The sequence below is a fragment of the Oryx dammah genome, unplaced genomic scaffold, assembly GCF_014754425.2.
Source record: "Oryx dammah isolate SB20612 unplaced genomic scaffold, SCBI_Odam_1.1 HiC_scaffold_25, whole genome shotgun sequence".
NCBI lineage: Eukaryota > Metazoa > Chordata > Mammalia > Artiodactyla > Bovidae > Oryx > Oryx dammah.
Window position 1 is genome coordinate 70,629,952 of NW_024070209.1, and position 25,480 is coordinate 70,655,431.

The window sequence follows — 25,480 nt, forward strand, 5'->3', positions numbered from 1 at the left end:
AGGTCAACTAATCCAAGGATCAGCAAGTTTTTCTGTAAAGGGCCAGATAGCAAGTATTTTCAGCTTTGCTGACCATATACCCTGTCTAAATTCAACTCTGCCCTTGGGGTGACAGCTGCCATAAGCAACAGGAAGATAAATGGGTGGGGCTATGTTCCAATAAAACTTTATTTATGAAAACAAGCAGCTGGCAAAATTCACCCTCTGGCTATTGTTTGTCAAGGGCTTCCCAGGTGGCTCAGTGGTAAAGAATCTGCCTGTCAATACAGGAGACTCGGGTTCGATCCCTGGGTCAAGAAGATCCCCCGGAGAAGGAAAGGGCAATCTAGTCCAGTATTTTTGCCTGGGAAATCCCACGGACAGAGGAGTCTGGCAGGCTATAGTTCATGGGGTCGCAAAAGAAGACAGATATGACTTGGTGACTAAACAACAAACTGTTTGCCAATACTTTATCCAGTCCAATCCCTCTATTTGCAGAACAGAAGTGAAGCGGTTCCTTCCCACTCACAGGACCCACCCGAGACCATCTAAAACCAAGACCCCTGGGAGAAGAGATGCTGCTGTCTCAGAGCCATCGGTGCGGAAGCCCAAAGTTGCCACTGGGATAACTGGAGATTCTGACTCACACGCTCAACTTCAGGAAAGAGGACCAAAACACAAATGGAAAATCACAGGTTGAAATCTAATGGGACTGGGAAAGACAACCCATGTTTCAAGCTCTGCTTGCAGAGGTGTAACCATCGGTTCAATCCTCAGAAGTTTATGTTGCTAATGTTCATTCATCACTTAAACTCAGGCACTGTTTTAAAATCTCTCTGGTGAAGGGCTGGGGGGAAAAACGGGAAACAAGGACCTGGCAAGCTACCGGCCCTAGTCTGTGAACAATATGAGAAGAAAACAGCAACTTCATTTTTTCCAGTCAGCAGCCAGTCAAACATCAAACAGTACAGAAATGGTCAGAGAGGACAAACCCTCTCGTCCGGGGCCGAGAACAGGTTGTTTTGGCTGTCAAGCATTTTCAAAACAAGTTTTCTTGGTCTCATGACAGGTTGTGGCAAGAACAAGAAAATAAAAAGAGTGGAAGATCCCATGATCACCGCTCCGGGCTTCCACGTGGGCTGGCTCTGCCTGCACCGTCAGGTCTGCTTTCAGAGTGTGCAGATAAAGCTGGTCTTAGGGCTAATACCACCTCGCCAGTGATACCACTGAACAGAGGGCATCCTCTAAGAACTCTATGGCAGCCAGATCATCATTCCAGTCTCGGGGGGATAGGTCAAAGGCACTCTTAAGCCCAGGAGTGCTGTACTGCTCCAACTTATGCCCTGCTTTATTTTAATTTTTACCTCCTGTTATGTGGACAAATTACTCCTCTGAAACTGAGGTTAAAAGCCCTCTGCTTTGAGGTGGATTTTTCCATCTCAACCACAGAACACTTGGTCAGGGTGGGGCAAAGGGATCGGCAAGGAGGCACTGTTGGGGCGGGCCAAGATCAAGCTGGTCTAGAAAGTGCCATGAGCTCTCTACCAGTAGTGATCTTGCTCTTAAGGGTGGCAAGCATGAAGCTGAGCATGGCAGTGCTGAAGGACACACGATCGAGTTGACATCTGGAGATGAGAGTTATCAAGTCATTCAGAGAAAACGTTGCCAAGTCCACCAAACAAGTGTGTGGGGAATTCTCAGACCCCCTGAATTATTACAGAAGAAGGCAAGGCGGCAGACCCAGACTGAAGTTCAGACTCTGATTCTGGATCGCTGTGTGACCCTGGGCAAAGCACTTCCCTTCCCTGGGTCTTCTTTATTTCACCTGCAGTAAGGCACTGGATCATCCTCCAAGCTCCAGTTCTGCAGTCCCTAGACTTCCCAGAGTAAGGAGCATCCAGTCGGTTACCATCACGCCTGCTCTGGCTGTTTCAAGTTACTCACATCACAGGAGCAGCTACAGTCCCCACTTTTAGCAATGTTTCTAGAAGAACCTCTGTGAAGAGGGCTTGCCCTTATTTCACGAGACAAGTTATTAGACCACAAAGGCTGTCTTTATTCTGCCAACTGTCTATGAGAATGTTCAAAAGAAAGAGGGCTGAGGAGATGTGAAGGCTGGTATAAGACATCCTACACCCTGCCCCCCACCTCTGCTCCCACCCCAAAGACACACAGCAGGACCTGTCAGCATTTACTGTCTCTACCCGGGAAATGATTTGAAGGCACGGCCAAAGTCTTGCTGAGCCTTTATTACAAGAGGGAGAGGACTGGAAAATGCGTGAGTCCTCCTCCCCAAGTCAGTGGACAGATTGTTCAACTGATTCTTGAGCTGTCCCTTCACATGGGATACCCACATCAATTTAAATTTCAACTAAACTTCAAATAATGTTTTAGCATAAGTATATCCTAAATATTGCAAGGGAAATACTTATACTAAGTTGTTTGTTGTTTCTATAGAATTCAAATTTACCTGGGCAACTTGTATTTTCAATTGCTGTAACTGGAGCCCCTAACTTGTAGAGTAAGACTGGGTCTTTGGGCACTGAGGTGGCTAAGAAAAGGTAAAAGGGCCCAAGACAAGGATTCCTTTATAGGAATGGACATGTGTGACCCCAGATCTCAGTTTTCACTGCTTTCCTTATTATTTCCAAGGCAAGGAGGATCTATTGTGATCCTGTGCCAAGGCAGGTCACCATATCAGTATGTAATTTGCTGATTTAAGGAAAATCTTATTGCCTACAGAAAAGAGAATCAAGTGTCTTAGCAGAGCAGTTAATAACAAGCTACCATTAATTGCACACAACAACAACCCAGACCTTTTACAATCATTTTCCCATTTTACATCCACAGCGACTTCCCTGGTGGTCCAGGGGTTGAGAATCCACATGCCACATGGGGACACAGGTTTAATCCCTGCTCTGGCAAGAGTCCACATGCCACACAGCAACTAATCCCGCATGCCGCAAGTCCTGAAGCCTACGTGCCTAGAGCCTGTGCTCTGCAATAAGAGATGCCACCGCAGTAAGAAGCCCATGCACCACAATGAAGAGTAGCCCCCGTTCACCACAACTAGAGAAAGCCCACACACAGCAATGAAGACCCAAAAACAAACACCAAAAGACATCCACGGCCCCCTGTGAGAGAGGACTGTCACCCTCCTGCACAGATGAGAAGACCAACATCCACAGAGGTGACAAAATGCCGCAGAAAGTGGCAGAACCAGGATGTGAATCCTGGTTGGGTGAGCCCAGAGCACACATTCTCTCCACGTCGCAGAACTCTGCTATCTGCCTCCTTTTTTTCTTTTTCTCCTGCCTCAGTTACTGCAGCCCTCCTCAAAGCAGACTGGCCTACCTGGAACCCCTGTGCTTCCCGGCCTCTGAGCATCATCTGGCAGGAGCATCCTCTCTCCATCTCTGCACATCAGCTCCTGTCCAACCTCTGACCTCCAGTGCCAGCCACTTCGATCTCAAGAGACAGACGCCATCTCCTTCCTCTGGACTCCCAACTGCGCCGACTGTATTTCGCCTGCACATTGCACAGGCTGCTGCCTGATAAGTCATTTATGTAGAAGGCGATGGCACCCCACTCCAGGACTCTTGCCTGGAAAATCCCATGGGCGGAGGAGCCTGGTGGGCTGAAGTCCATGGGGTCGCTAAGAGTCAGACACGACTGAGCAACTTCACTTTCACTTTTCACTTTCACGCACTGGAGAAGGAAATGGCAACCCACTCCAGTGTTCCTGCCTGGAGAATCCCAGGGATGGGGGAGCCTGGTGGGCTGCCGTCTATGGGGTCGCACAGAGTTGGACACGACTGAAGCGACTTAGCAGCAGCAGCAGTTCATCTGAGAAAGCTGGTCCAGTGAAGGCAGACTGCATCCCATGCGTCACTTAACATGGTGCCTGACACCTACTTTGAATTCAATAAAACGTCTGCTCAATGAATAAACAAATGGGAAGAGTGCTGGTGATCTGGACAGAACCTAACCTAAACGTCTGCCACTACAGATCCATACTATGGCTCACCAAACCTGAGCGAGCACCCGGAAGCTTTGCAGGTCCAAACAGACAGCTGAGCTCAGCTGTCTGGCAATTTGGGGATACCTCAGGCAATCAGTTTGTGGAAGAGTGGCAGGGCGTTAAAAGAGCAGAATATCAGTCTAAAAGTTAGGTAACCCAAACTATATCCTCAGATCCTACACTATATCACACTATGACCTACTGGACAAGCCACTTCACTTTGTGGGGCCTCAGCTTTACCACGTGTAAAATGGGTGTAATGGCAGTACCTGTCTCACAGGGTTGTTATGAGAGTCACAGTGTGAAAATATCAATACATAAGCTGTTAACAGCTGTGCTAGTGTACTTGATGTATATTTATTATTATCATCATCTGTAAGATGATCAGGACCGACTGAATGATATCACCTATTCTGACAAAGAAACAATATAATCTTGCCTTTACATATATATTCCCATTAACTTCATTTTTTTGGCAACTCAAATAATGACAGTTTAAGGGTTATTTGATCCCCAAAATGATCAATAACAGAAAATTTTGGTTTTCTAAATTTGAGTTTTAGAGGAGCTACAGAGCCTCCTGCTTTGCAATTCTGACTTGTACTCAATATACTGAGGAATTAATGCCACGAATGCTCCATCTCTGGAATGGAATCTCACCTAGTGATGGACCATTCCAAAAATCAATCAGCAAGCTTTGTAGCTGGGATTCTACACAACAGGTAGATGAGCTTCAGCAGCTGGAGGGCAGCGACCTTGTGCATGTGTGTGTGTGTGTTGTCCCCAGTGCCTTGCACGTACTCTGTATATACAGCTGAGCCTTGAAGTATACAGGTGTAAACTGTGAGGGTTCACTTAACCATGGATATTTTTCAACTGTAAATACCACAGTCTGTGGTTGGTGGAATCTGTGGATGCAGAGAAACTCTGGAAACAGAGAGTCGACTGTAAGTTGACCTGTGCATTGTTTGAGGGTCAACTGTAGTGTGTATATAGCTCTTAACTCTTTGCTGAATGACTTACTAGTAATACTAGCAATAACTTCATTGCAGAAGCCATTGCTGCATTTGATTCTTACAATCACCGCTGCTCTAAAGCCTGTTTTCTCCACGCCATGGCATCTCTACCTGGCAACTCAGCCTCATCTAGGGCACACAAGCAAGCAAACCATTTTTTCTCCTCATAAGTGACTCTGGATTAAGGACTACCTGAGATCACTCCAGGCTCACTTCTGCTTTCTCGGCTTCCATTTTCCATTAGGCATGACTAAGTGCCAGAGGTTCTGTCTGTCTGTCTGGGAAGATAGGAGTCACTGGAATTTTTTGTCCTTTTCTCGATGTGCAGCCTTCCTGCTGGTTTGCAGGCAGCTGTGAAACAGTGTCCTTCCTTTGGCCTGCTCTGCTACGACACCCCTTTTCTTCGTTGGCCCATTGATTATAGTAATAAGTCAAGCCACAGGAATGTTTACCCTCCCTTAAAGGTACTCAGTGCCAGGTCTCCACACTCTCAGAAGAGCTATTTCTGCTCTAGAATACCTTGGGCTGCCTCCACGGCCACAGACGCCCTCAGCCTCCAAGGTGAGCTGCTAGGAAGAAGGTTCCCATGCCAGGTCACCCCATGGGAAGGTGATGGGCACGTGAATGCAGGCATGCTACCCTTCAGCTCCAGACTCGATTGTGCTGCTCCTGTGAGTAAGGGAGCAAGAAACAGGCACAGAAAAGAGGGGAGGTCAGAGATGGCTTGGGCTGGCCCTGGACCAGCGATCAGGGACACAGGGTTCTAATCTCTGTACTGTATGGCTCTGAACAAATTCTTCCAGGAAATGAAAATGAAGTGTCAAATCTACGCCAATCACTGTGCTGAGGGTTTTAAATACACCAATCACTCCATTTAATCTCCGCCACAATGGCAAATGCTGACCACACTCAACCTTGGCTGTACTGGATGATCCCTGAGGTCCCTTCCTTGTTTCACAGCCTGAGACTGGCCACTACTGACAAACTTACCTTCCTAGATGTGGTCCTGCTTGGTCACCTAACCCAGCTCTGTTACTGGCTGTGGATTTGGAAGGTCACTGACATGGTGGTAAGTACTCCAGTATCTGTGCCCTGTTTTTGCTCACTTCTATAAAGCTGTGATTTTAACAAGTCATGAATCTAGCTCATCTTCACAGGTGGCCCCTGTGCTGAGGAAACTGACAAAAAATAAGACAGGATCTCATTTCTGCAGAAACAAGGCCTCTGCTTGGCACTAATGATATGCACAAATTGGATGGCTGTTCTTTGATGCTTCCCCCCTTTTCTAAAATTCATGCCTTAATGAGAAGTGATAGAACCGTGAGGCTTGGCCCTCTTGCCTTGGCTGGACTCCACATCACACGTGACAGCCCTGAGCAGCCCCAACAGCACCTGTCAGAAACCAACATGCACATCTGAACAGTCAAGCCTAATTCCTAAGAAGCTGTTTTAACTTGACATCTGAAAAAGTATTACATCGAGAATTATTTTACTGGGTGTGTGTGTTCAGGGCATCTGTGTGCACGTTCCACAGCTGAAGTGTTCTATAAATATTAGATACGGGTTGTACAAAAAAGCATCACGTACGTAGTGTACTTAATTCCATTTAGCAGTGTTTTCAATTTGTGCCTGACCTCTGGCAACAGAGATGGAATTTTCTCAACAAGAATAAAAAAGTATGCGAAATTACCTTAAACACAATTTTCATTTACAATTCCAGAAATAAGTTAGAGCTTGGTGATCATCGGCTACTTGCCCAATACTTTCAGATGAGGGTCCTGAGGCCCAGAAATGTGAAGTGTCCTTTCCAAGTTCACACAGGAAATTAATAATGGTGTCCAGATGCGACCCAGGTCTCCTAACTCCCAGGCCATTATTCTTTGCATTTTCGTCACTTACGGTTTTCCTTCCATCCATTCAAAGGCAACTTTAATTCCATAAGTATTACAGAAGTATTTAATTCCAAAGTTTCTACTTTGGTACACTATAAAAATCCCAAACCAACTCCCCGACTCTTTCCTTTCTGAATCTGTAAGACATCTGTCTATTTTTCCAAGAAAATGCAGGACTGTAACTCTCAAACAACTCAAACAAGGAAGTAGCTGTACTTGGTTATCATGAACATTTTCCCATCTGGGAGGGATAATCAGAATCCAAGCCTGAGCTGATCAGTAGCTTTCACAACAGGACAACCAGGTGAATTCCTCCAACTAGACCTGCCGATCACTCCGTTACCCTTCCTCCTGTAGCTTCTGGCGTGACTCAGGCTTGCATGACTGAGACCAGAGGGTAAAGCCTCACCCTGTTTTCCAATGAGAAAGCAGCCTGAACAGGGGGTTCAGTCCCCAAAACAGAGTGGCCAAAGAGTGGAATCAAAAGAAGCCAGGAACACAGATGGAGGACCTGGGAGAGATGGCCTGTGGGGTCATGTGCAAGGAGTAGGGAGGCTGCTTGGGGCTGCAAACGCTCCGTGCCTGGTACAGCCTGGTCTGTGAAGGCTGGAAGAATGGTGAGCAGCCTACTCCAGGATGAGGGCTGTATCAGCAGTAATTGATGGCCAGGCTTTTTAATGGAGCTTATCATTTCACAGCAACAGATGTCAGGTTCTAATAAATAACATGTTCTCTCTGACCTACGCTATTTGGAGAGGAGGCCTGGACGCCAGGCACATTTGGATTCCTCCCATCTCTGTTGCTTTCTTTTCTCAGAGGAAAAACAAACTGAATCCCTTGAAGATACTTTTCAAAATGAATCTCTGTGCAAGTTCAAGGATGCAATAATTTCACACAGCTTCTGCAGGAGACCCAGGTTCGATTCCTGGGTCGGGAAGATTCCCTGGAGGAAGAAATGGCAACCCACTCCAGTATTCTTCCCTGGGAAATCCCGTGAACAGAGGAGTCTGATGGGCTATAGTCCACGGGGTTGCAAAGATTTGGACATGACTGAACACGTACGCATATGCTCTCTGTCTCTAAACCTGGGGGATGGTAAGCATGTGCATGCAGGAACCCAGGGCACTTTGGAGGAGAGGAAGGTTTGGGGTCCTCGACCAGTTCCTCTGCAGGCACCATCACTGGTTCTTCTCTTGTCCTCAACGGGTGCTCTCATCCCCCAAGCTAGGCTAGCCTGGGCTTGAAAAATTCCCTCTTCTCTCTGGGGGAGTTCAGCTGAGATGAGGTTGGGAGTTTTAAAAGGGAACTATTCCTAGGAAACTCAAAGGAAAAAAAAAGAAAGAAAACTCAGAAAACACATGAATCATAGCAGCAGTTGGACTTGCAGGCTCTGCCACTGAGGTCTGAGCCCTGATGGGCCCCTGAGGCTAAGCTTTCTGGGAGCCTAAGCTTGGTTGTTTTTGCCCAGCTCGGGGTTCTCCCTTCTGCCCAGGGAGCTTCGTGCCCAGAGTGGCTCAGTTCTGCAGCTACACCGCACCCCCTCAGAAGGGCTGTGGGGGTAAGCAATCATAGTGGCTGCAATTCTTACCTTCCTGGCCACCCCCTACCCTTGGATGCCAGATGGGAGTTACAAAAATATAACCATAAAGGGGAGAGGGGAGAGGCAGTGGTCCCAGGAGAGTGCTGTGAAGTCCCCATCAGGGTTTTCCCTAACACTGAGCGATGACTGGCTACCTGGGCCCCAAAGCTGGTTCAGCCAGGACTCCCTGTGGTCAGCTGGCCAAGCACAGGGACTGAGAGAGAGGCCTGATGCCACAACTAAATCTTACCAGAAGATGCGAGTGAGTAATTTCTGGAGAAACAAACATATAAATAGGCTCACATTATAACCACTTATACTTCATGATCACCCCCTCCCCATCATCAGCCCTACCCTGGTCTCCAAGGAATTCTCAGGCCTCAGGGGTCCTGAAACCATACTGTGGGACTTCCATGCTGTGCTCCATGGCATCCCAGAGGGGCCCAGAGGCCACAGTAAGGGATGGGATAGGGGGTACATCAGGTGACGGGACATCTAACCCCTTTCTCTTGAGGAGAGGAGATCTGTCTTTATCTGTTTGACTTAGAAGACTACTGTATAAGACGGGATTGAAGCATTTGGCCGCTAATGAGAAGTCTAAAGAAAACAGTGTCTTTGGGAATACTAAGATATTAATGATGAAAAATAACTGTAGTAGTCCAGAATGTACAATTTAAAAAATTCTTGAAAGAGAAAGTTGTTCTGCAAGGATAACGGAATGACAAATAATAGAGTATGCATGGTGAAAAGCCACATATGGGGAAATATAGACTGCTTTGGATAAGTTTCAGAATAAGAAACTAACATCTCTTTCTGACCTGGAGGCAAGGGGGAAACAAGATGCTTTAGATGGTTCACAATGAATTACTCTCATGTGTTGACTGAGAAGCTATTTTTCAAAATATTCCATTTATATAATGGATTTAATGTGTGATAAGCCATTGCAGTAGGTGGTTTGGGGGTTAAATTCTATTCTAAGAACCTACTCAGACGTCTAGAATCAACTTAAGGTTTTATACAATGAAACTCAGGGAAAACTCATGCCATCTATTCATAGATTTATCAAGCTAGGAAGGATTATAAAAGTTACCTGGTTCAATCCTCTAGATAGAGCTAAAGCTATGTACAAGATACGAAGGTAGGTAATGGGTTCAACTTTTTTTCAGTGATTGCTGGTTTTGTGTAGATTAAACAGTTGAAGGCTGGAATTTTTCCACTTTTCAAACCAGCTATACTGGCACCAAGAAGACACAACCACAGAGGGTAGCAACCACAAATAGGGCAGATTAGAACTGAAGAATCTCTGGTGAAGTCACTGAGGTGAGGGACTGTTTTATAGGGTCACATGTGTTGATAACAATGCTGACTCTGCTACCTTCTAATCAAAAATCTCTGTTTTTCCTCCAGGGATGATGACATTGATAGCTAACATTTACTGAATGCTTGCAACATGCCATATCCTATGCTAGACAATTCACCTGTATTACCTGTGTAGTGGCGAATTCTAAGATAGCTGCTATGTCCTCATTCCCTGTATTAGCCCCAGGACTGCGAAAATGATGTATTTCATTCCTGTCAGTGGATTACTAATGCAGGAGATGCAAGAGATGTGGGTTTGATCCCAGGAAGATCCCCTGGAACAGGAAAGTGGCAACCTGCTCCAGTATTCTTGCCTAGAAAATTTCATGGACAGAGAGGAGTCTGGCTGGCTACAGTCCATGGGTTTGCAAAGAGTCAGACATGACTGAGCAACAGAGCAAACACATACACAAGTGGTTCATGTTACATGGAATGGATTGATGACTTGAAGGAAGGCATATTAATTGGTAAGCCTGGACTAATCAAATAAACCCTTTAAATCTGAGTCTAGATGTCAGTGACACAGTCAGAAATTGGAAATATGAGGATTTCATGTACCACTAAAAGCCTGACAATGGAGGGGCCCACACGACAGAGAACAGCCTCTAGCTGACAGTCAGCAAGAAAACAGGGACTTCAGTCCTACAACCACAAGGATATGAATTCTGCCAACAATCTGAATGAGTTTGGAAGAGGCCCTGAGCCTCAGATATGGTAACAGCCTGAGCCAACACCTTGACTTTAATCTTTCGGGACCCTGAACAGAGAAGTGAGGAAGACTGTGCTGGACTCCTGATCTATAGAAAGTATGAGATGACAATTTGTGCTGTTATAAGATGTTAAATTTCTGTTGTTCATCAACAATAGAAAATCACATACCCTACTTGAAATATCAATAACCTCAGATATGCGGATGCTACCATACTTATGGCAGAAAGAGAAGAACTAAAGAGCCTCTAGATGAAAGTGAAAGGGGAGAGTGAAAAAGTTGGCTTTAAACTCAACATTCAGAAAACTAAGTTCATGGCATCTGGTCCTATCACTTCATGGCAAATAGATGGGGAAACAACGGTAACAGTGACAGATTTTGGGGGGCTCCAAAATCACTGCAGATGGTAACTGCAACCATGAAATTAAAAGACGCTTGCTCCTTGGAAGAAAAGTTATGACCAACCTAGATAGCATATTAAAAAGCAGAGACATTACTTTGCCAACAAGGTCCGTCTAGTCAAAGCTATGGTTTTTCCAGTAGTCATGTATGGATGTGAGAGTTGGACTATAAAGAAAGTTGAGTGCTGAAGAATTGATGCTTTTGAACTGTGGTGTTAGAGAAGACTTCTTGAGAGTCCCTTGGACTTCAAGGAGATCCAACCAGTCCATCCTAAAGGAAATCAGTCCTGAATAGTCATTGGAAGGACTGATGTTGAAGCTGAAACTCCAATACTTTGGCCACCTGATGCAAAGAACTGACTCATTAGAAAAGACCTTGATGCTGGGAAAGATTGAAGGTGGGAGGAGAAGGGGATGACAGATGATGAGATGCTTGGATGGCATCACCGACTCGATGGACATGGGTTTGGGTGGACTCCGGGAGTTGGTGATGGACAGGGAAGCCTGGCGTGCTGCAGTCCATGGGGCTCAAAGAGTCAGACATGACTTAGCGACTGAACTGAACTGACTTGATATTCTAAACTAGCTTCCCTATTTTATAGATAAGGAGACAGACTCAGATTAAGAATTTGCCTAAAGTTATACAGCTAGTAAGTAGCAGAGATAGGTTTAAATCCGACTCTCTCTTGACTTTAGGGTCAGTGCTCTTAAAGGCCACATGTATTTCTTCTCTATATTTATGTTACTCAAATACCGGGCTTCTGAGAAAGGAGGCTCAGAAGTGGTAAAGAGAATGGAAAACTTTTCTATCTGCCTAGGTGTGGATGTACAGAAAGTCAGAGGCCCTGTGTTGAGTCCTGACTCCACTATAAGTTACCTATGTGCCCTTAAGAAAGTCACTGAGTCTCTCTGAGCCTCAGGTTGTATGAAGGGTGGTGAAAATTTTTTTTTTACTAAACTCCTCATAGGACTACAGTGATGATTTCAAGAAAGTATGTGAGGGTGCATGATAAATGGCAACGTCCACAGGGCAGGCCGGAGAAGGCAATGGCACCCCACTCCAGTACGCTTGCCTGGAAAATCCCATGGATGGAGGAGCCTGGTAGGCTGCAGTCCATGGGGTCGCTAAGAGTCAGACATGACTGAGCGACTTTAATTTCACTTTTCACTTTCATGCATTGTAGAAGGAAATGGCAACCCACTCCAGTGTTCTTGCCTGGAGAATCCCAGGGACAGGGGAGCCTGGTGGGCTGACGTCTGTGGGGTCGCACAGAGTCGGACACGACTGACACCACTGACACGACTTAGCAGCAGCAGCAGCAGCCACAGGGCAGGCAGAGGTGCCTGGATGTCATGCAGGTGTATCTTTTCTTGGTGACTGAGAGTCTCGATGTCCTCTGCATACAGGCTGGACATGGCTCTCTGATGGCTTGTTCCAAAGAAGACATTTAAAAATAAGACTTTTTTTTTTTCCTTTTTGGAGGGGAAATATATTTTCCATTACCTTTATTTGGAAATCACCTAATAAAGCGGAGTATAACCTTTCTTTCTTTTCTAAAATTCTTTAAAAGTCAACTGACTATTTAAAGCCAAAGTAATAACAATATATTGTGGGATTCATGATATATGAAGATATATCAGAGGATAGCAGAAGATATAAAGAGAATTATACTGTTTTAGGTTTCTACATTACACTTGAAATGTTACAGTATTAATTCATCATAGATGGAGACAAATTAAGAACGTGTTTTAGTGTGTTAAAAACTAAAATGTGATACATAGAGCTATAACTTAAAGATCAAGAGAAGACAGAATGGTATACTAAAAAATTCTCAAATAAATCAAATGAAAGATTTGGAAGGGAACAACAAAGGAATAAAGAACAGGGGAAATTAAACAACAAATAGGAAGAAGGCAGACTTATATGCAACCAGCTCATTAATAATATGAAATGTAAATGAATGAAATACTCCAATTAAAGGCAGAGATTATCAAACTAGATTTAAAAAAACAGCCTATAAAAGGTTTTCTTGACATATAAAGGCACACACAGGATGAAAGAACAAGGATGAAAAAAGATATACCATGCAAAAAACAAGTACAAGAATGCTGGTGAAACTAGATTCATATTACACCCAGCAGAATTCAAGTGAAGAAGTATTATCAGAAATAGCATGAGTCATTTCACAATGACAGAAGGGTCAATTTATCGAGAAGATGTAACAATTCCAAATATATATGTAACAAACCTTCAAAATCCAAAAAGCAAAAAAACGACAGAACTAAAAGAAGAAATAAACGTATCCAAAATCATAGGTGGAATTTTAACACCTCCTTTCAGTAGCTGATATAATAATAAACACACAAAAAATAGGATATAGAAGACTGAATACTACTAACAAGTAACTAATACGTATCCAAAACACTATACTCAAAATTGCAGGACATACATTTTTTTCAAGTTCACATGGACTATTTATCAAGACAGACTACGTGTTGAGTCATAAAACAAATCTCAACAGATTTCAAAGGATTAAGTCCATACAGATTATAACTGACTAAAATAGAAATTGGATATCAGTAACAATAAAACATCTAGAAAAGTCCCCAAACATTTGAAATTCAAGCAGCACAATTATAAATAACTCATGGTTCAAAAAGAAATCACAGAAGAAATTTAAAAAATTTTCTAACAAAATGATAAAGAAAAACAACATATCAAAATTTGAGAGAGACAGCTAAAACAAACCTTAGGTAGAAATTTATAGCTTTAAAGGCTTATATTAAAAAAGAAGAATGGATTAAAATCAATGATCTAAACTTCCATTTTGAGAAATGAAAACTGAAAAAGAAGAAATTAAATTGAAAATAAGTCAAAGGAAATAATAAAGATAAAAGCATAAATGAACAAAATGGAAAACAAACCACAGGAAACAAATCAACAAAGTAAAAGCCTGCTTCTTTGAAAAGTTTAGAAAAACTGATAAACTCCTAACTAGATTTTTTTTTTTAAGAAAAGGGGATAAGAGAATAAAGATACAAATTTTCACTCTAAGGAAGAAAAGAAGTTATTTCACTATATCCTACAGATATTAAAAGGAAAGTAAGAAAATACCATAAACAATTTTATGCCAATCAATTCAACAACTTAAATATGATGGATAAATTTCTTTAAAAAATAACCCACAACTTGCTAAAACTAACAGAAGGAGAAACTGTAAAAACTGAATGTCCCTATATGTAGTACAGACATTTAATTTTTTTCCACAAATAGACTCTACCAAACATTGAGGAAAAAAATAATGCAAAACCTACACAAACTCTTTCAGAAAACAGAGGAGGCAGGGAAACTTGTCAATTCATTTTATGAAGCCAGTTTAGTGCTACTATAACAGTCTAATAAGGACAATACAAGAAAAGTAACTTCTGACCACTATGACTCATGAACATAGATATAAAATTTTCAATACAATTTTAGCAAATTGAATCGAATAATATAGAAAAGGTTGAAGTATCATGACTCAGAAGGGTTTATTTATTGCTGGAATGCAAGGTTGGTCTAACAGTCAAAAACTAATGAATGCAATTCTCCATTTTAACAGAGAAAAGAAAAAACACAGGATCATGTCAATAGATACAGAAAAAGCTTTCTACAGAATTTAATACTCAGCCATGAGGGGTTAAAGCGTCTGCCTCCAATGCGGGAGACCCAGGTTCAATCCCTGGGTCAGGAAGATCCCCTGGAGAAGGAAATGGTAACCCACTCCAGTATTCTTGCCTGGAGAATCCCACGGACCGAGAAGCTTGGTAGGCTACAGTCCATGGGGTTGCAAAGAATCGGACATGACTGAGCGACTTCACTTATGATAAAAATCTCTTAGCAAAGCAGGAATATAGGGGAATTTCTTTAATCTGCTAAAGACACTTAAGTAAAACCTAATGCTAACATAAATCTTAAGGGGATATATAAAGCCAAATGTCTGCTCATAGCGCTTGTGTACAACAATGACTTGGAGGTGCCAGTCAGTACAGAAGGTTAAAAAAAAAAAGAAATAAAAAAACATAAAGATTATAAACACTGGAAAGAAAGAAGTAAAGCTGTTAACAGATGATATGACTGTTTATGAAAAAAATCCTAAGAAATCTACAAAAAAGCTACTAGAACTTGGTAGGATTATAAATTTAGCAAAGTCAATAGAGAAAAGTCATTTGTATTCCTATATACCTGCAACAACTGGAAAATGAAATCTGAAAAACTATCATTCACAATTAAAGCAAAAACACTAAAAATATACAAGAGTTCCACATGAAATCTTAAGACATATCTGAGATAAAATATACAAGATTTAAACAAAAATCATGTTGTTGATTGGAAAACTCAGTATTGTTAAAATGTCAGTTAGTTCTTCGTTGAGCTATAGATTCAATGCCATCTCAATCAAAATCTCAGCAGGTCTTTTCTGAAGGTTGGGGTTGGAATTGGCAAACTGATTCTAAAATTTATACAGGAATACAAAGGACTTAAAATAGCCAAAACAATATTTAAAAAGAATAAAGTTGGAGAATTTATATTTCCTGACTTTAAGAACTATTGGTATATAAACAAAAAAGCCTCTTGATGACAGTGAAAGAGGAGAGCGAAAAAGTTGGCCTAAAGCTCAACATTCAGAAAACAAAGATCATGGCATCTGGTCCCACCACTTCATGGGAAATAGATGGGGAAACAGTGGAAACAGTGTCAGACTTTATTTTCAGGGGCTCCAGAATTACTGCAGATGGTGACTGCAGCCATGAAATTAAAAGACGCTTACTCCTTGGAAGAAAAGTTATGACCAACCTAGATAGCATATTCAAAAGCAGAGACATTACTTTGCCGACTAAGGTCCGCCTAGTCAAGGCTATGGTTTTTCCTGTGGTCATGTATGGAAGTGAGAGTTGGACTGTGAAGAAGGCTGAGCGCCGAAGAATTGATGCGTTTGAACTGTGGTGCTGGAGAAGACTCTTGAGAGTCCCTTGGACTGCAAGGAGATCCAACCAGTCCATTCTGAAGGAGATCAGCCCTGGGATTTCTTTGGAGGGAATGATGCTAAAGCTGAAACTCCAGTACTTTGGCCACCTCATGCGAAGAGTTGACTCATTGGAAAAAACTCTGATGCTGGGAGAGATTGGGGGCAGGAGGAGAACGGGACGACTGAGGATGAGATGGCTGGATGGCATCACTGTCTCAAAGGACGTGAGTCTGGGTGAACTCCGGGAGATGGTGATGGACAGGGAGGCCTGGCGTGCTGCGATTCATGGGGTCGCAAAGAGTTGGACACGACTGAGCGACTGAACTGAACTGAACTGAACTGAAGCACCTGGGCATGCAGCATGCAGTGTCCTCCTGGCTTGTGTCTACTGGGTAAAGTCCTACTCATTTTTCAAAAGTTCAGCCTGAGTCTCACTATCTTCAGGAAACCTTGATCATCCTGATTGTCACTAAACCCCCCTCTCCCCAGCAGCCCTACACACTGTATTTCACAGAATATCCAGAAAGAGACCCACTTATATGTGGTCTATTTATTTTGATAAAGGCATGAAGGTAATTCCATGGGGAAAAGAAAAAGTTTTTTCAACAAATGTTGCTTAAATACCTGGAGATATATAAACAAAAAAATTAACTTCAGCTTTAACCTCATACCATATCCCAAAATGAATTTGAGATGGATTATAGACCTAAATGTCAAACCAAAACCAAAGCTTTAGAGAAAGACAGAGGAGAATCTCTTCAGGCATTTATGGAAGGCAAATAATTATGAGGATACAAAAATATTAACATAAAAATAAAACACTGATAAATAGATTTCATTAAAAATTTTCTGCTCATCAAAAGATACTGTTAAGAAAATGAAAAAGCAAGCCACAGATTGGGAGAAAATATTTGTAATACATATTTCTGACAAATATATAAAGAACTCTTAAAACTTAATAATAAACAGACCAACAACCTGATTAAAAATACACAAAATTTGAACAAACACTTATACCAATAAGCACATGAAAATATGCTTATCAGTCATCATCAGAATATCAAAATTAAAAGCTCAATGTGATATCCCTTCACTCCCTGGAGAATAGCTAAAATTAAAAAGACTGACAATACCAAGTGTTGGAGAGGATATGCAACAACTGGAACCTGACATATTAATGGTGGGAGTACAAACTGGCACAACGATTATGAAAAAGGTGGTCAGTTTCTTATAAAGTTCATCATACACACATTCTCATTCCCAATTACCGACCCACAGAATTGAAAGCATGTCTATTAAAAACTCATGTAAGAAAGTTCATAGCAGCTGTATTCATAAAAATCCCCAAACTGGAAACAACCTAAACACACATATGCAGAAGAATGGATTAGTACATTATGGTATATTCAGATAATAAAATATTACTCAGCAGTAAAAAGAAGCAATGCCATAACAGATAAGTCTAAAATTAATTATGTTGAACACAAAAGACATGGAAGAGTACAATCTGTATTATTCCATTTATAAGAAGCATCTAGAAGAGGAAACACTAAGACATGATGATAGAAAAAAGCATTGTTTTGGGGGTGAGGAGACTAACTGGAAAGGGTAGAAGGTAACTGTCAAAACTCCATCAAAAGTTACACTTGAATCTGTCTACTTCACTGTATGTAAACTATAAGTGTACCTAAATTATGCTACAATAAATACGTTTAAATGATAAAGATATCTTTAAAAGAAATACACAAAACCCTTGCCTTCAAAGGACTCACAGGTTGATGAAGGAAATGAGATGTATACAAAGATGTGAGAAAGCAAAGAACAATACAAACAAGATTTCAAAGCAGTCTATGACCAATAGTCAACCCAAACTGGAGAGAGGTGAAAGAACTGCCTGTAAGTTAACATGGATGGAAAACCATAACGAAGACTGTGGAAGGAAGAGGAGATTTGCAGGAACAGAAAGAAAGAAGGAGGAAAGAAGCAGGCAAAGGCACTGTAAGTCAAAGCAGAAGCTAAATCCAACCAAGGGTCCTTTCCATGTCCACCCCCTGACTGACCCTTCACCTCAAGCCTATCATAGGGAGGAGTACAGTCTTGTTTTACAGGATGAAGTTTGGGAAGATTAATAGCCCTACCCAAGGTGACAGAGCTTACAGATTAGAACTTGTGATGGGAACTGGGGTGCACATGACCCCAAAGCCTGTGCTCATCCAGCAGAGGGGATTCACTTATGAGGACAGAACTTGCTGGACAGCCATGAGCAAGAAGTACAAGTCACAGGAGAAGCTCTGGTCAGTGCCAGAAAGTGGCCTTTCTGAGTTCACATGTTTAGAATTCTGCTCTATGGGAGGGAATAAACAGCTGACTCCACTCCAAGGGCTGTAGTGCTGTTCATAAACCATGAGAGTGTTTATGTCCCGGGCAGAGCTCTCCACGTGAATTACAGCCTTGTGCGCACTGTGTGCATACAGCATTTTCACAGGACAAAGCAGGGAGAGCAAGGAATGCTGCAGTTGGCCTTTGTCTCTTTCTGTCCTGTCTCTTCACCTCTTCCCCAATCTCTAGTCTGTACTGCAGGGAAGTTCTTTGGTTGTGCTTATCCACTACCTGGACTTCTGACACAGCTCAGGGAAGTTACTCGGGTCAGTTTAAGAAGGGAGTTTTTAAACTACTTCTTTCTAGCATGAGCTGCTGACTTTCTCTTTTATTACACTTAAAATGGACCCATCTTCACTACAGTAGCAGGCGGATTTTTTTAAAACACTACTTAAGATGTTTTCTTTAGGCTGGTGGTAATGTAAAGCAAATGTCTCTTGCAATTCTGAACCAATCTGTTAAAATAAACAGGCTTCACTTACGATAGGCCTACACTGAAATCACAGGCTTTGGTCTGCAACTCCTTAAAGACTAAATTCATACATGCTAAAAAGTTTACTGAAAAAGCATGTGTGTCTATGAGCATACACATGCACATATGCATACACACACACAAGGAGATAACTTTGCCATGGAAACCACAAAAACATGTCTAGTTTAGACTCCGCAGCACATACCACAAATAACAGCCCATCTTTTAATGGCAGATCCTATGTAGACCCAGGGAAAGCCCAGAAAATTAAACTGCAATTCCTCAAACATAAAACTTATTTCATAATCCCCCTTTTCAAGTTTATTTCAAGATAAGTAAGTCTTACTCATCGTCATTAGTTACCTTTGTGTATGTCTGTTTTTTTCCTTAAATAGAATTTCAGACTTGGGCACTGTGGACAAAAAGGAAAAACACAGGGAGGAAGGGCACACTGAAGGTTCAGACAACAACAGCTCTGGATTCCACATATGAATCTGAAGCAATCTGGGTTTCTAGAGAAAGTTGTCCTGTCATTATTTAAAAGAGTCCCAACTCTGCTGTGAGTGAAAGCCTTGTACTCCAGAAAGTATAGGAGATGCCAGGGGGCACCTCGGGACCAAAAGAGAACCCACAGCGGGGAAGAAACAAGCAAGAAACATTACCAGTCAAGAGCGTTCTAGGTCTGGAAGGCCAGGTTTTACTAGTACACACTTTAAAAAACCATCACAAGTTGGTTTGATATCATAAACGCTTTGATCTCTCCTGCTGGGCTATAAATTCCATGATGACATGGAAAATTTCTGATTTGTTTATCACCGTATCCCCAGCCTTGGGCACACTGCCTGGAACATGGGAGATGCTCAATGAATACTGGATGAGCAATGAAGAGGATGCTGAATCGATATTCTTCATCTCTGTAATTCTTTGGATCTGAATATCCTTTAGCTGGAATCACAGGTGTGAGCATACAGCTGTATGATAAAGTAATAACCACCTGCCACTCTATAATTTATTTTTGGAAACTATGACACTGACCCACTCACTGTTGCTTCAGTCTAGGAAGACCATGGTTCATGAAGACGACTGGTGCTCCAGATAGTAAAGTCTTACCTATAAAAAACACTCGGCATTTATATTTACCTATTCCATACAACTGGGGAACACTTTCTACAGAGAGGTTCAAGTGCAATAGTTATATCTCTAAATTCCAAACTCCAGCTAAACTTCAACCTCAAATTCCCAACTTATTTCCCTAGGGATATTAATAGTTCTAAGTTATTTGACTTATTGGAAAAGACTCTGATGCTGGGAGGGATTGGGGGCAGGAGGAGAAGGGAACGACAGAGGATGAGATGGCTGGATGGCATCACTGACTCGATGGACGTGAGTCTGGGTGAACTCCGGGAGTTGGTGATGGACAGGGAGGCCTGGCATGCTGCGATTCATGGGGTCACAAAGAGTCAGACACGACTGAGAGACTGAACTGAACTGAACTGAAGTTATTTGTATAGCCATTTATTCAAAGATGATGCAGGCCCTACTCTGGGCAATGGCTGCAGAGATGCAATGAGGAATATAACTCACTCTGTTCCTTCAAAGGCATTACAGTTCCATATGAAAAGCTAGGTACTGGATCTACATGTTGACTAACAAGACCCAAATTCTATTTGTTTACTGCCTGCTGAAATTTCCCATTTTAAAAAATGTGAAAGCAGCTGTCAATATTTTCATCATAGACACCGTTTATCCATAACTCCAACTCCCATCTAGTAAACAGAATCTAATCTAAATAGAAAGGTAGATTTCAGAGATATCCTGTAACCCATCTGTTTTTTTTTTAAAGACAATCTACCTGAGGAGGCTAGAAGAGGAGTTGGCTAACTTTTTCTATAAAGGGCCAAATAGCAATTACTTTTGGCTTTCCAGGACATATGTAGTCTGTTTCAACTATTCATCCTGCAGTTGTTGCATGAAAGCAGCCACAGAAGATAAGTTTAAAAATGGGTATTGCTATGTTTCAACAAAACTTTATTTATAAAAACAGGCACAGGGCAGTAGCTTGCCAATCCCTGGACTAGATAAATAATATGTTACCTATTTGCAAGAAATAACAATTGATTCAGTGGACTTCCCTGGTGGCCCAGGGGTTAAGAATCCACATTGCAATGCAGGGGAAGAAGGTTCAATTCCTGGTTGGGGAACTAAGATCCCACATGCTATGGAGCAACTAAGCCCAAGCACCTTTGTAACTACTGCGCCTGTGTGCCACAACTAGAGAGTCCGTACACTTCAAGGAAAGATCCTGCAAGATGCAACGAAGATCTCGTGTGCAACTAAGACCCAACACAGCCAAATAAAACAACAACAAAAACAATGATTCACTTACTTTGCTCTTTTGGCCATTTCATTTCCATCCCATCGGGGGCTGTATGGGTAGTTCTTCTGGGCCTGGGAATAAAGCTGTCCACTGTTGGTAAAGTGATAGACAGATTGGAATGTGAGAGTTGGCTGATCTCGAGGAAAAAACAGGGGCAGGTCAACTGTAAAGACAGAAGAAAGGAAAAGACAGTTAGGGCTTAAATGCATCTTAATACACATTTTTGGCTAAATACGAATGGTGGGTACAAGACTCTACTTAAACCATAAACACCGGTTGATGCTTAGGTAACAGGTATGGAGAGAGAACCCAAGAAATATTGGGTTGGCCAAAAAGTTCATTTGGGTTTTCCAAACTTTTTGGCCAATCCAAGACAAGGTGTCTTCCCTGCCTTTAAGGACTTTATAACCTAGGTAGAGAGGCAAATCACCCATAAATAAAAATTTAACCAATATGAGGCATGATGTGTAGGTAAGTGCTGAAAGAGCACTAGGAAATGGTTGCAGAGACTGGGCAACCCCAGCCCCCTGAACTGCTGTGGCACTTATTACCTGTCCAGTATTCACAGAGAAGTTAATTGTATATCTCTTTTAAGTATCTATTATATCATAAACTCATCAAAGGCTGGGCAGTGTCTTTCTCCTCCAGAATTTGAAGAAGACTGTTCTTAAAGAATGGATTTGGAAAGGGGACCAAGAGGGCAAGTGATGATCTTTCTTTTCTACAGGAGATGGCAACTGGGCCACCGGAAAAACCCAAAGTCTATCACTTCATTTTCAATCTAGCGGTGAACTTTGATACTGAGCAGTTTTCCGTTTTTCTGTATATGTTACCATATATATCTCCTCAATCAGTATGAGCTGCTTAATGGAATGTCACAGGGACTACATATGTCTGCTGTTAATAGTATATACTGATTTGAATATTTGCTATTTACAAATATTATGTGCTTTATGTTCATTTGGGGATCCTTTAACTCCATTTTTAAAAATAAAATGACTTCCTATTTTCAGTTCAGGCAAACTATCACTAAAAACACAGACTGTTTCGATGTCAAATTCCTCAAGGCATATAATATGTATTTCTGTAAATGTTACTCACTTTGAGGACACAGAATAGGCACATCTGTTTAAAAAAAGAATAACAAGAAAAATGTGTATAGACTTTTCTAGCTTTACAGAGTACTTTTATATACTTTATCTAATTTGATACCTATAATTCCTTGAAGCAGACATTATTTTCACCAGCTGCATTTAATAAATGACATACTTGAGGCTCCAAAAGGTTTATTAACTTGTTCATACCATAGCTACACAGAGGCAGGACTCAAATCTAGTCCTGTAATTTAAATCCTAAGCTCCTTCCACTGGCTCACGTTGCCTTTTGCTCTTGGGTTTACTGCTCACTATGTCAAAATTACAACTTAGTAAGCTAAAGTCTCTACTGTGAAAGATGTACAGGGTTCATTCTTTTGGCTCTATGAGGCAAATATAGGAAAGAAAAAGACATACGAGATAGCTGTACATGTATCACCAAGTCAGTTAGGGTGACCTTTGGCTTGGAACAGGCCCACCAACTACCCAAAATGATTTTTTGAAGGAAGTTAGGTTTGCAGCAAACTTAAAAAACAAGAAACTGTCCAGTTGGTAAGGCCTCTTAGACCTCTGAGTATATTTGACACTGACTCAGTGCTGTAGGGGGTTTCTACAGATGAATCAGCCCCCAACCAAAGAAAAGTGGCAAGACTTTGAATGTCCACTCTTTAGTCACATTTTCCAAGTGCCTCAACGCAGTTTCAATACATGTCTGTGCCAAAGCAAAAATCTGGTAACATATAGGAATAATGCAAAACATGAAAAACACACTAATTCATGTGATACGTACTTAAGATTCAGAAAACCCTTTTGAATCCTTTCAACTTAGAGTTTGATATGAAATATCTTCAGTCATTTGGAATAAATATCATTTCCCAAAACTGTTTATCTCTCTTCTGATTACTCATTTCATCTCCTCTGATTAATTTTAGAAAAAAATGCCTATTCACATGTACTTTAATTTGACTTCAACCATGTTTATATTTTATATGTTTCATACATAAAATGAGATTCAGATTAATCTCCAAAGCAATAGCTATAGCATTGGAGCAAAGTATTTAACATGCAAGTTTCCCTTTAAAACAGCAGTAATTTTCAATAATAAAATTCAATGGCAATAATTTACCAGTTCAAAGTAAGTACAGTCATCATTCAGTATCCAAGCAATATAGATAATATCAGAAGCTTCATGACTCTTAAGCTACCGGCTTTCTAGGGCTGAAATGCATTTTTTGTTCCTGCTATTTTGTTTTGTAGAAAATGAGCCGCTGGTATTTTGATAGGCTAAAAAATGATTTCCCACCTAGTCCTGAAACATCCACTCTGACCCACTACATGCCCAATTAAGACCAGGAACAATTCAAAATATAAACATAATTTTATTTACCTAAATGAGTGAGTTACTCTGATTTTAAAAAACCTGTTAGCTGATATGTACTTGATTACATGATTATTTTGCCAGGGAGATTTTTCTTAAAAAGTGTAGCTGGAGTCAGTACTAAAACTTGAACACAGTGGCTACATCATTAGAAGGGGTAGGACTGGTCAGAGTCCTTCAAAGATAAAAACTGGTAATCCACATATTAATTCACATGAGAAAATAAATTAAAAAAAAATAAATATCTTGCTCAGTTTAATGAGGGCGTATCCTGCCTGAATCAGTCTGCAGTCAGTAGAAGAATGACTTCTTTAAAAATGTTCTAAGAAGGAGTTAATAATTAAAATACCTGAGAGAAATACTTTGCATTTTTCTTATAAGAATGATTTGAATGGTACAAGTTAGAATTAAAAAACAAAACAAAATTTGTTTTCCTTATCCCCAAATGCTTCTGACACTGTACATTTTACCTATAGGCTACGTCATGATTTTTCTGAAACATTGAAATAATGACTGCTGAGCCTTCAAACAACTGGGTATTGTTTTTGTTTTGGCTCCATCCCTTCATTCTTTCTGGAGTTACTTCTCCACCGATCTCCAGTAGCATATTGGGCACCTAATGACCTGGGGAGTTCCTCTTTTGGTATCCTATCATTTTGCCTTTTCATACTGTTCATGGGGTTCTCAAGGCAAGAATACTGAAGTGGCTTGCCATTCCCTTCTCCACAAAAACAGTACCCAGTTGTGCATGTGACTGGTGATAGAAGCAAGATCTGATGCTGTAAAGAGCAATACTGCATAGGAACCTGGAACGTCAGGTCCATGAATCAAGGCAAATTGGAAGTGGTCAAACAAGAGATGGCAAGGGTGAACGGTGACATCCTAGGAATCAGTGAACTAAAATGGACTGGAATGGGTGAATTTAACTCAGATGACTATTATATCTACTACTGCGGGCAGGAATCCCTCAGAAGAAATGGAGTAGCCATCATGGTCAACAAAAGAGTCCGAAATGCAGTACTTGGATGCAATCTATAAAACGACAGAATGATCTCTGTTTGCCTCCAAAGCAAACCATTCAATATCACAGTAATCCAAGTCTATGCCCCAACCAGTAATGCTGAAGAAGCTGAAGTTGAATGGTTTTATGAAGACCTACAAGACCTTTTAGAACTAACACCCAAAAAAGATGTCCTTTTCATTATAGGGGACTGGAATGCAAAAGTAGGAAGTCAAGAAACACCTGGAGTAACAGGCAAATTTGGCCTTGGAATACAGAATGAAGCAGGGCAAAGAGTTTTGCCAAGAAAATGCACTGGTCATAGCAAACACCCTCTTCCAACAACACAAGAGAAGAGTCTACACATGGACATCACCAGATGGTCAACAGCAAAATCAGATTGATTATATTCTTTGCAGCTAAAGATGGAGAAGCTGTATACAGTCAACAAAAACAAGACCAGGAGCTGACTGTGGCTCAGATCATGAACTCCTTATTACCAAATTCAGACTCAAATTGAAGAAAGTAGGGAAAACCGCCAGACCATTCATGTATGACCTAAATCAAATCCCTTATGATTATACAGTGGAAGTGAGAAATAGATTTAAGGGCCTAGATCTGATAGATAGAGTGCCTGATGGACTATGGAATGAGGTTCGTGACATTGTACAGGAGACAAGGATCAAGACCATCCCCATGGAAAAGAAATGCAAAAAAGCAAAATGGTGGTCTGGGGAGGCCTTACAAATAGCTGTGAAAAGGAGAGAGGCAAAAAGCAAAGGAGAAAAGGAAAGATATAAGCCTCTGAATGCAGA

General features: G+C 41.5%; 1 protein-coding gene across 4 annotated transcripts in view; it reads right to left on the bottom strand.

Annotated features, from left to right (window-relative positions):
• BABAM2 (BRISC and BRCA1 A complex member 2) overlaps window positions 1–25,480 on the bottom strand; it is a 410,927-nt gene that overhangs the window by 16,733 nt on the left and 368,714 nt on the right. For all 4 annotated transcript variants that reach the window (XM_040224352.1, XM_040224354.1, XM_040224353.1 and 1 more), the window contains one exon: window positions 21,203–21,356. In XM_040224352.1, the coding sequence (XP_040080286.1) occupies window positions 21,203–21,356 (154 nt within the window). The remainder of the gene's footprint in view (window positions 1–21,202; window positions 21,357–25,480) is intronic.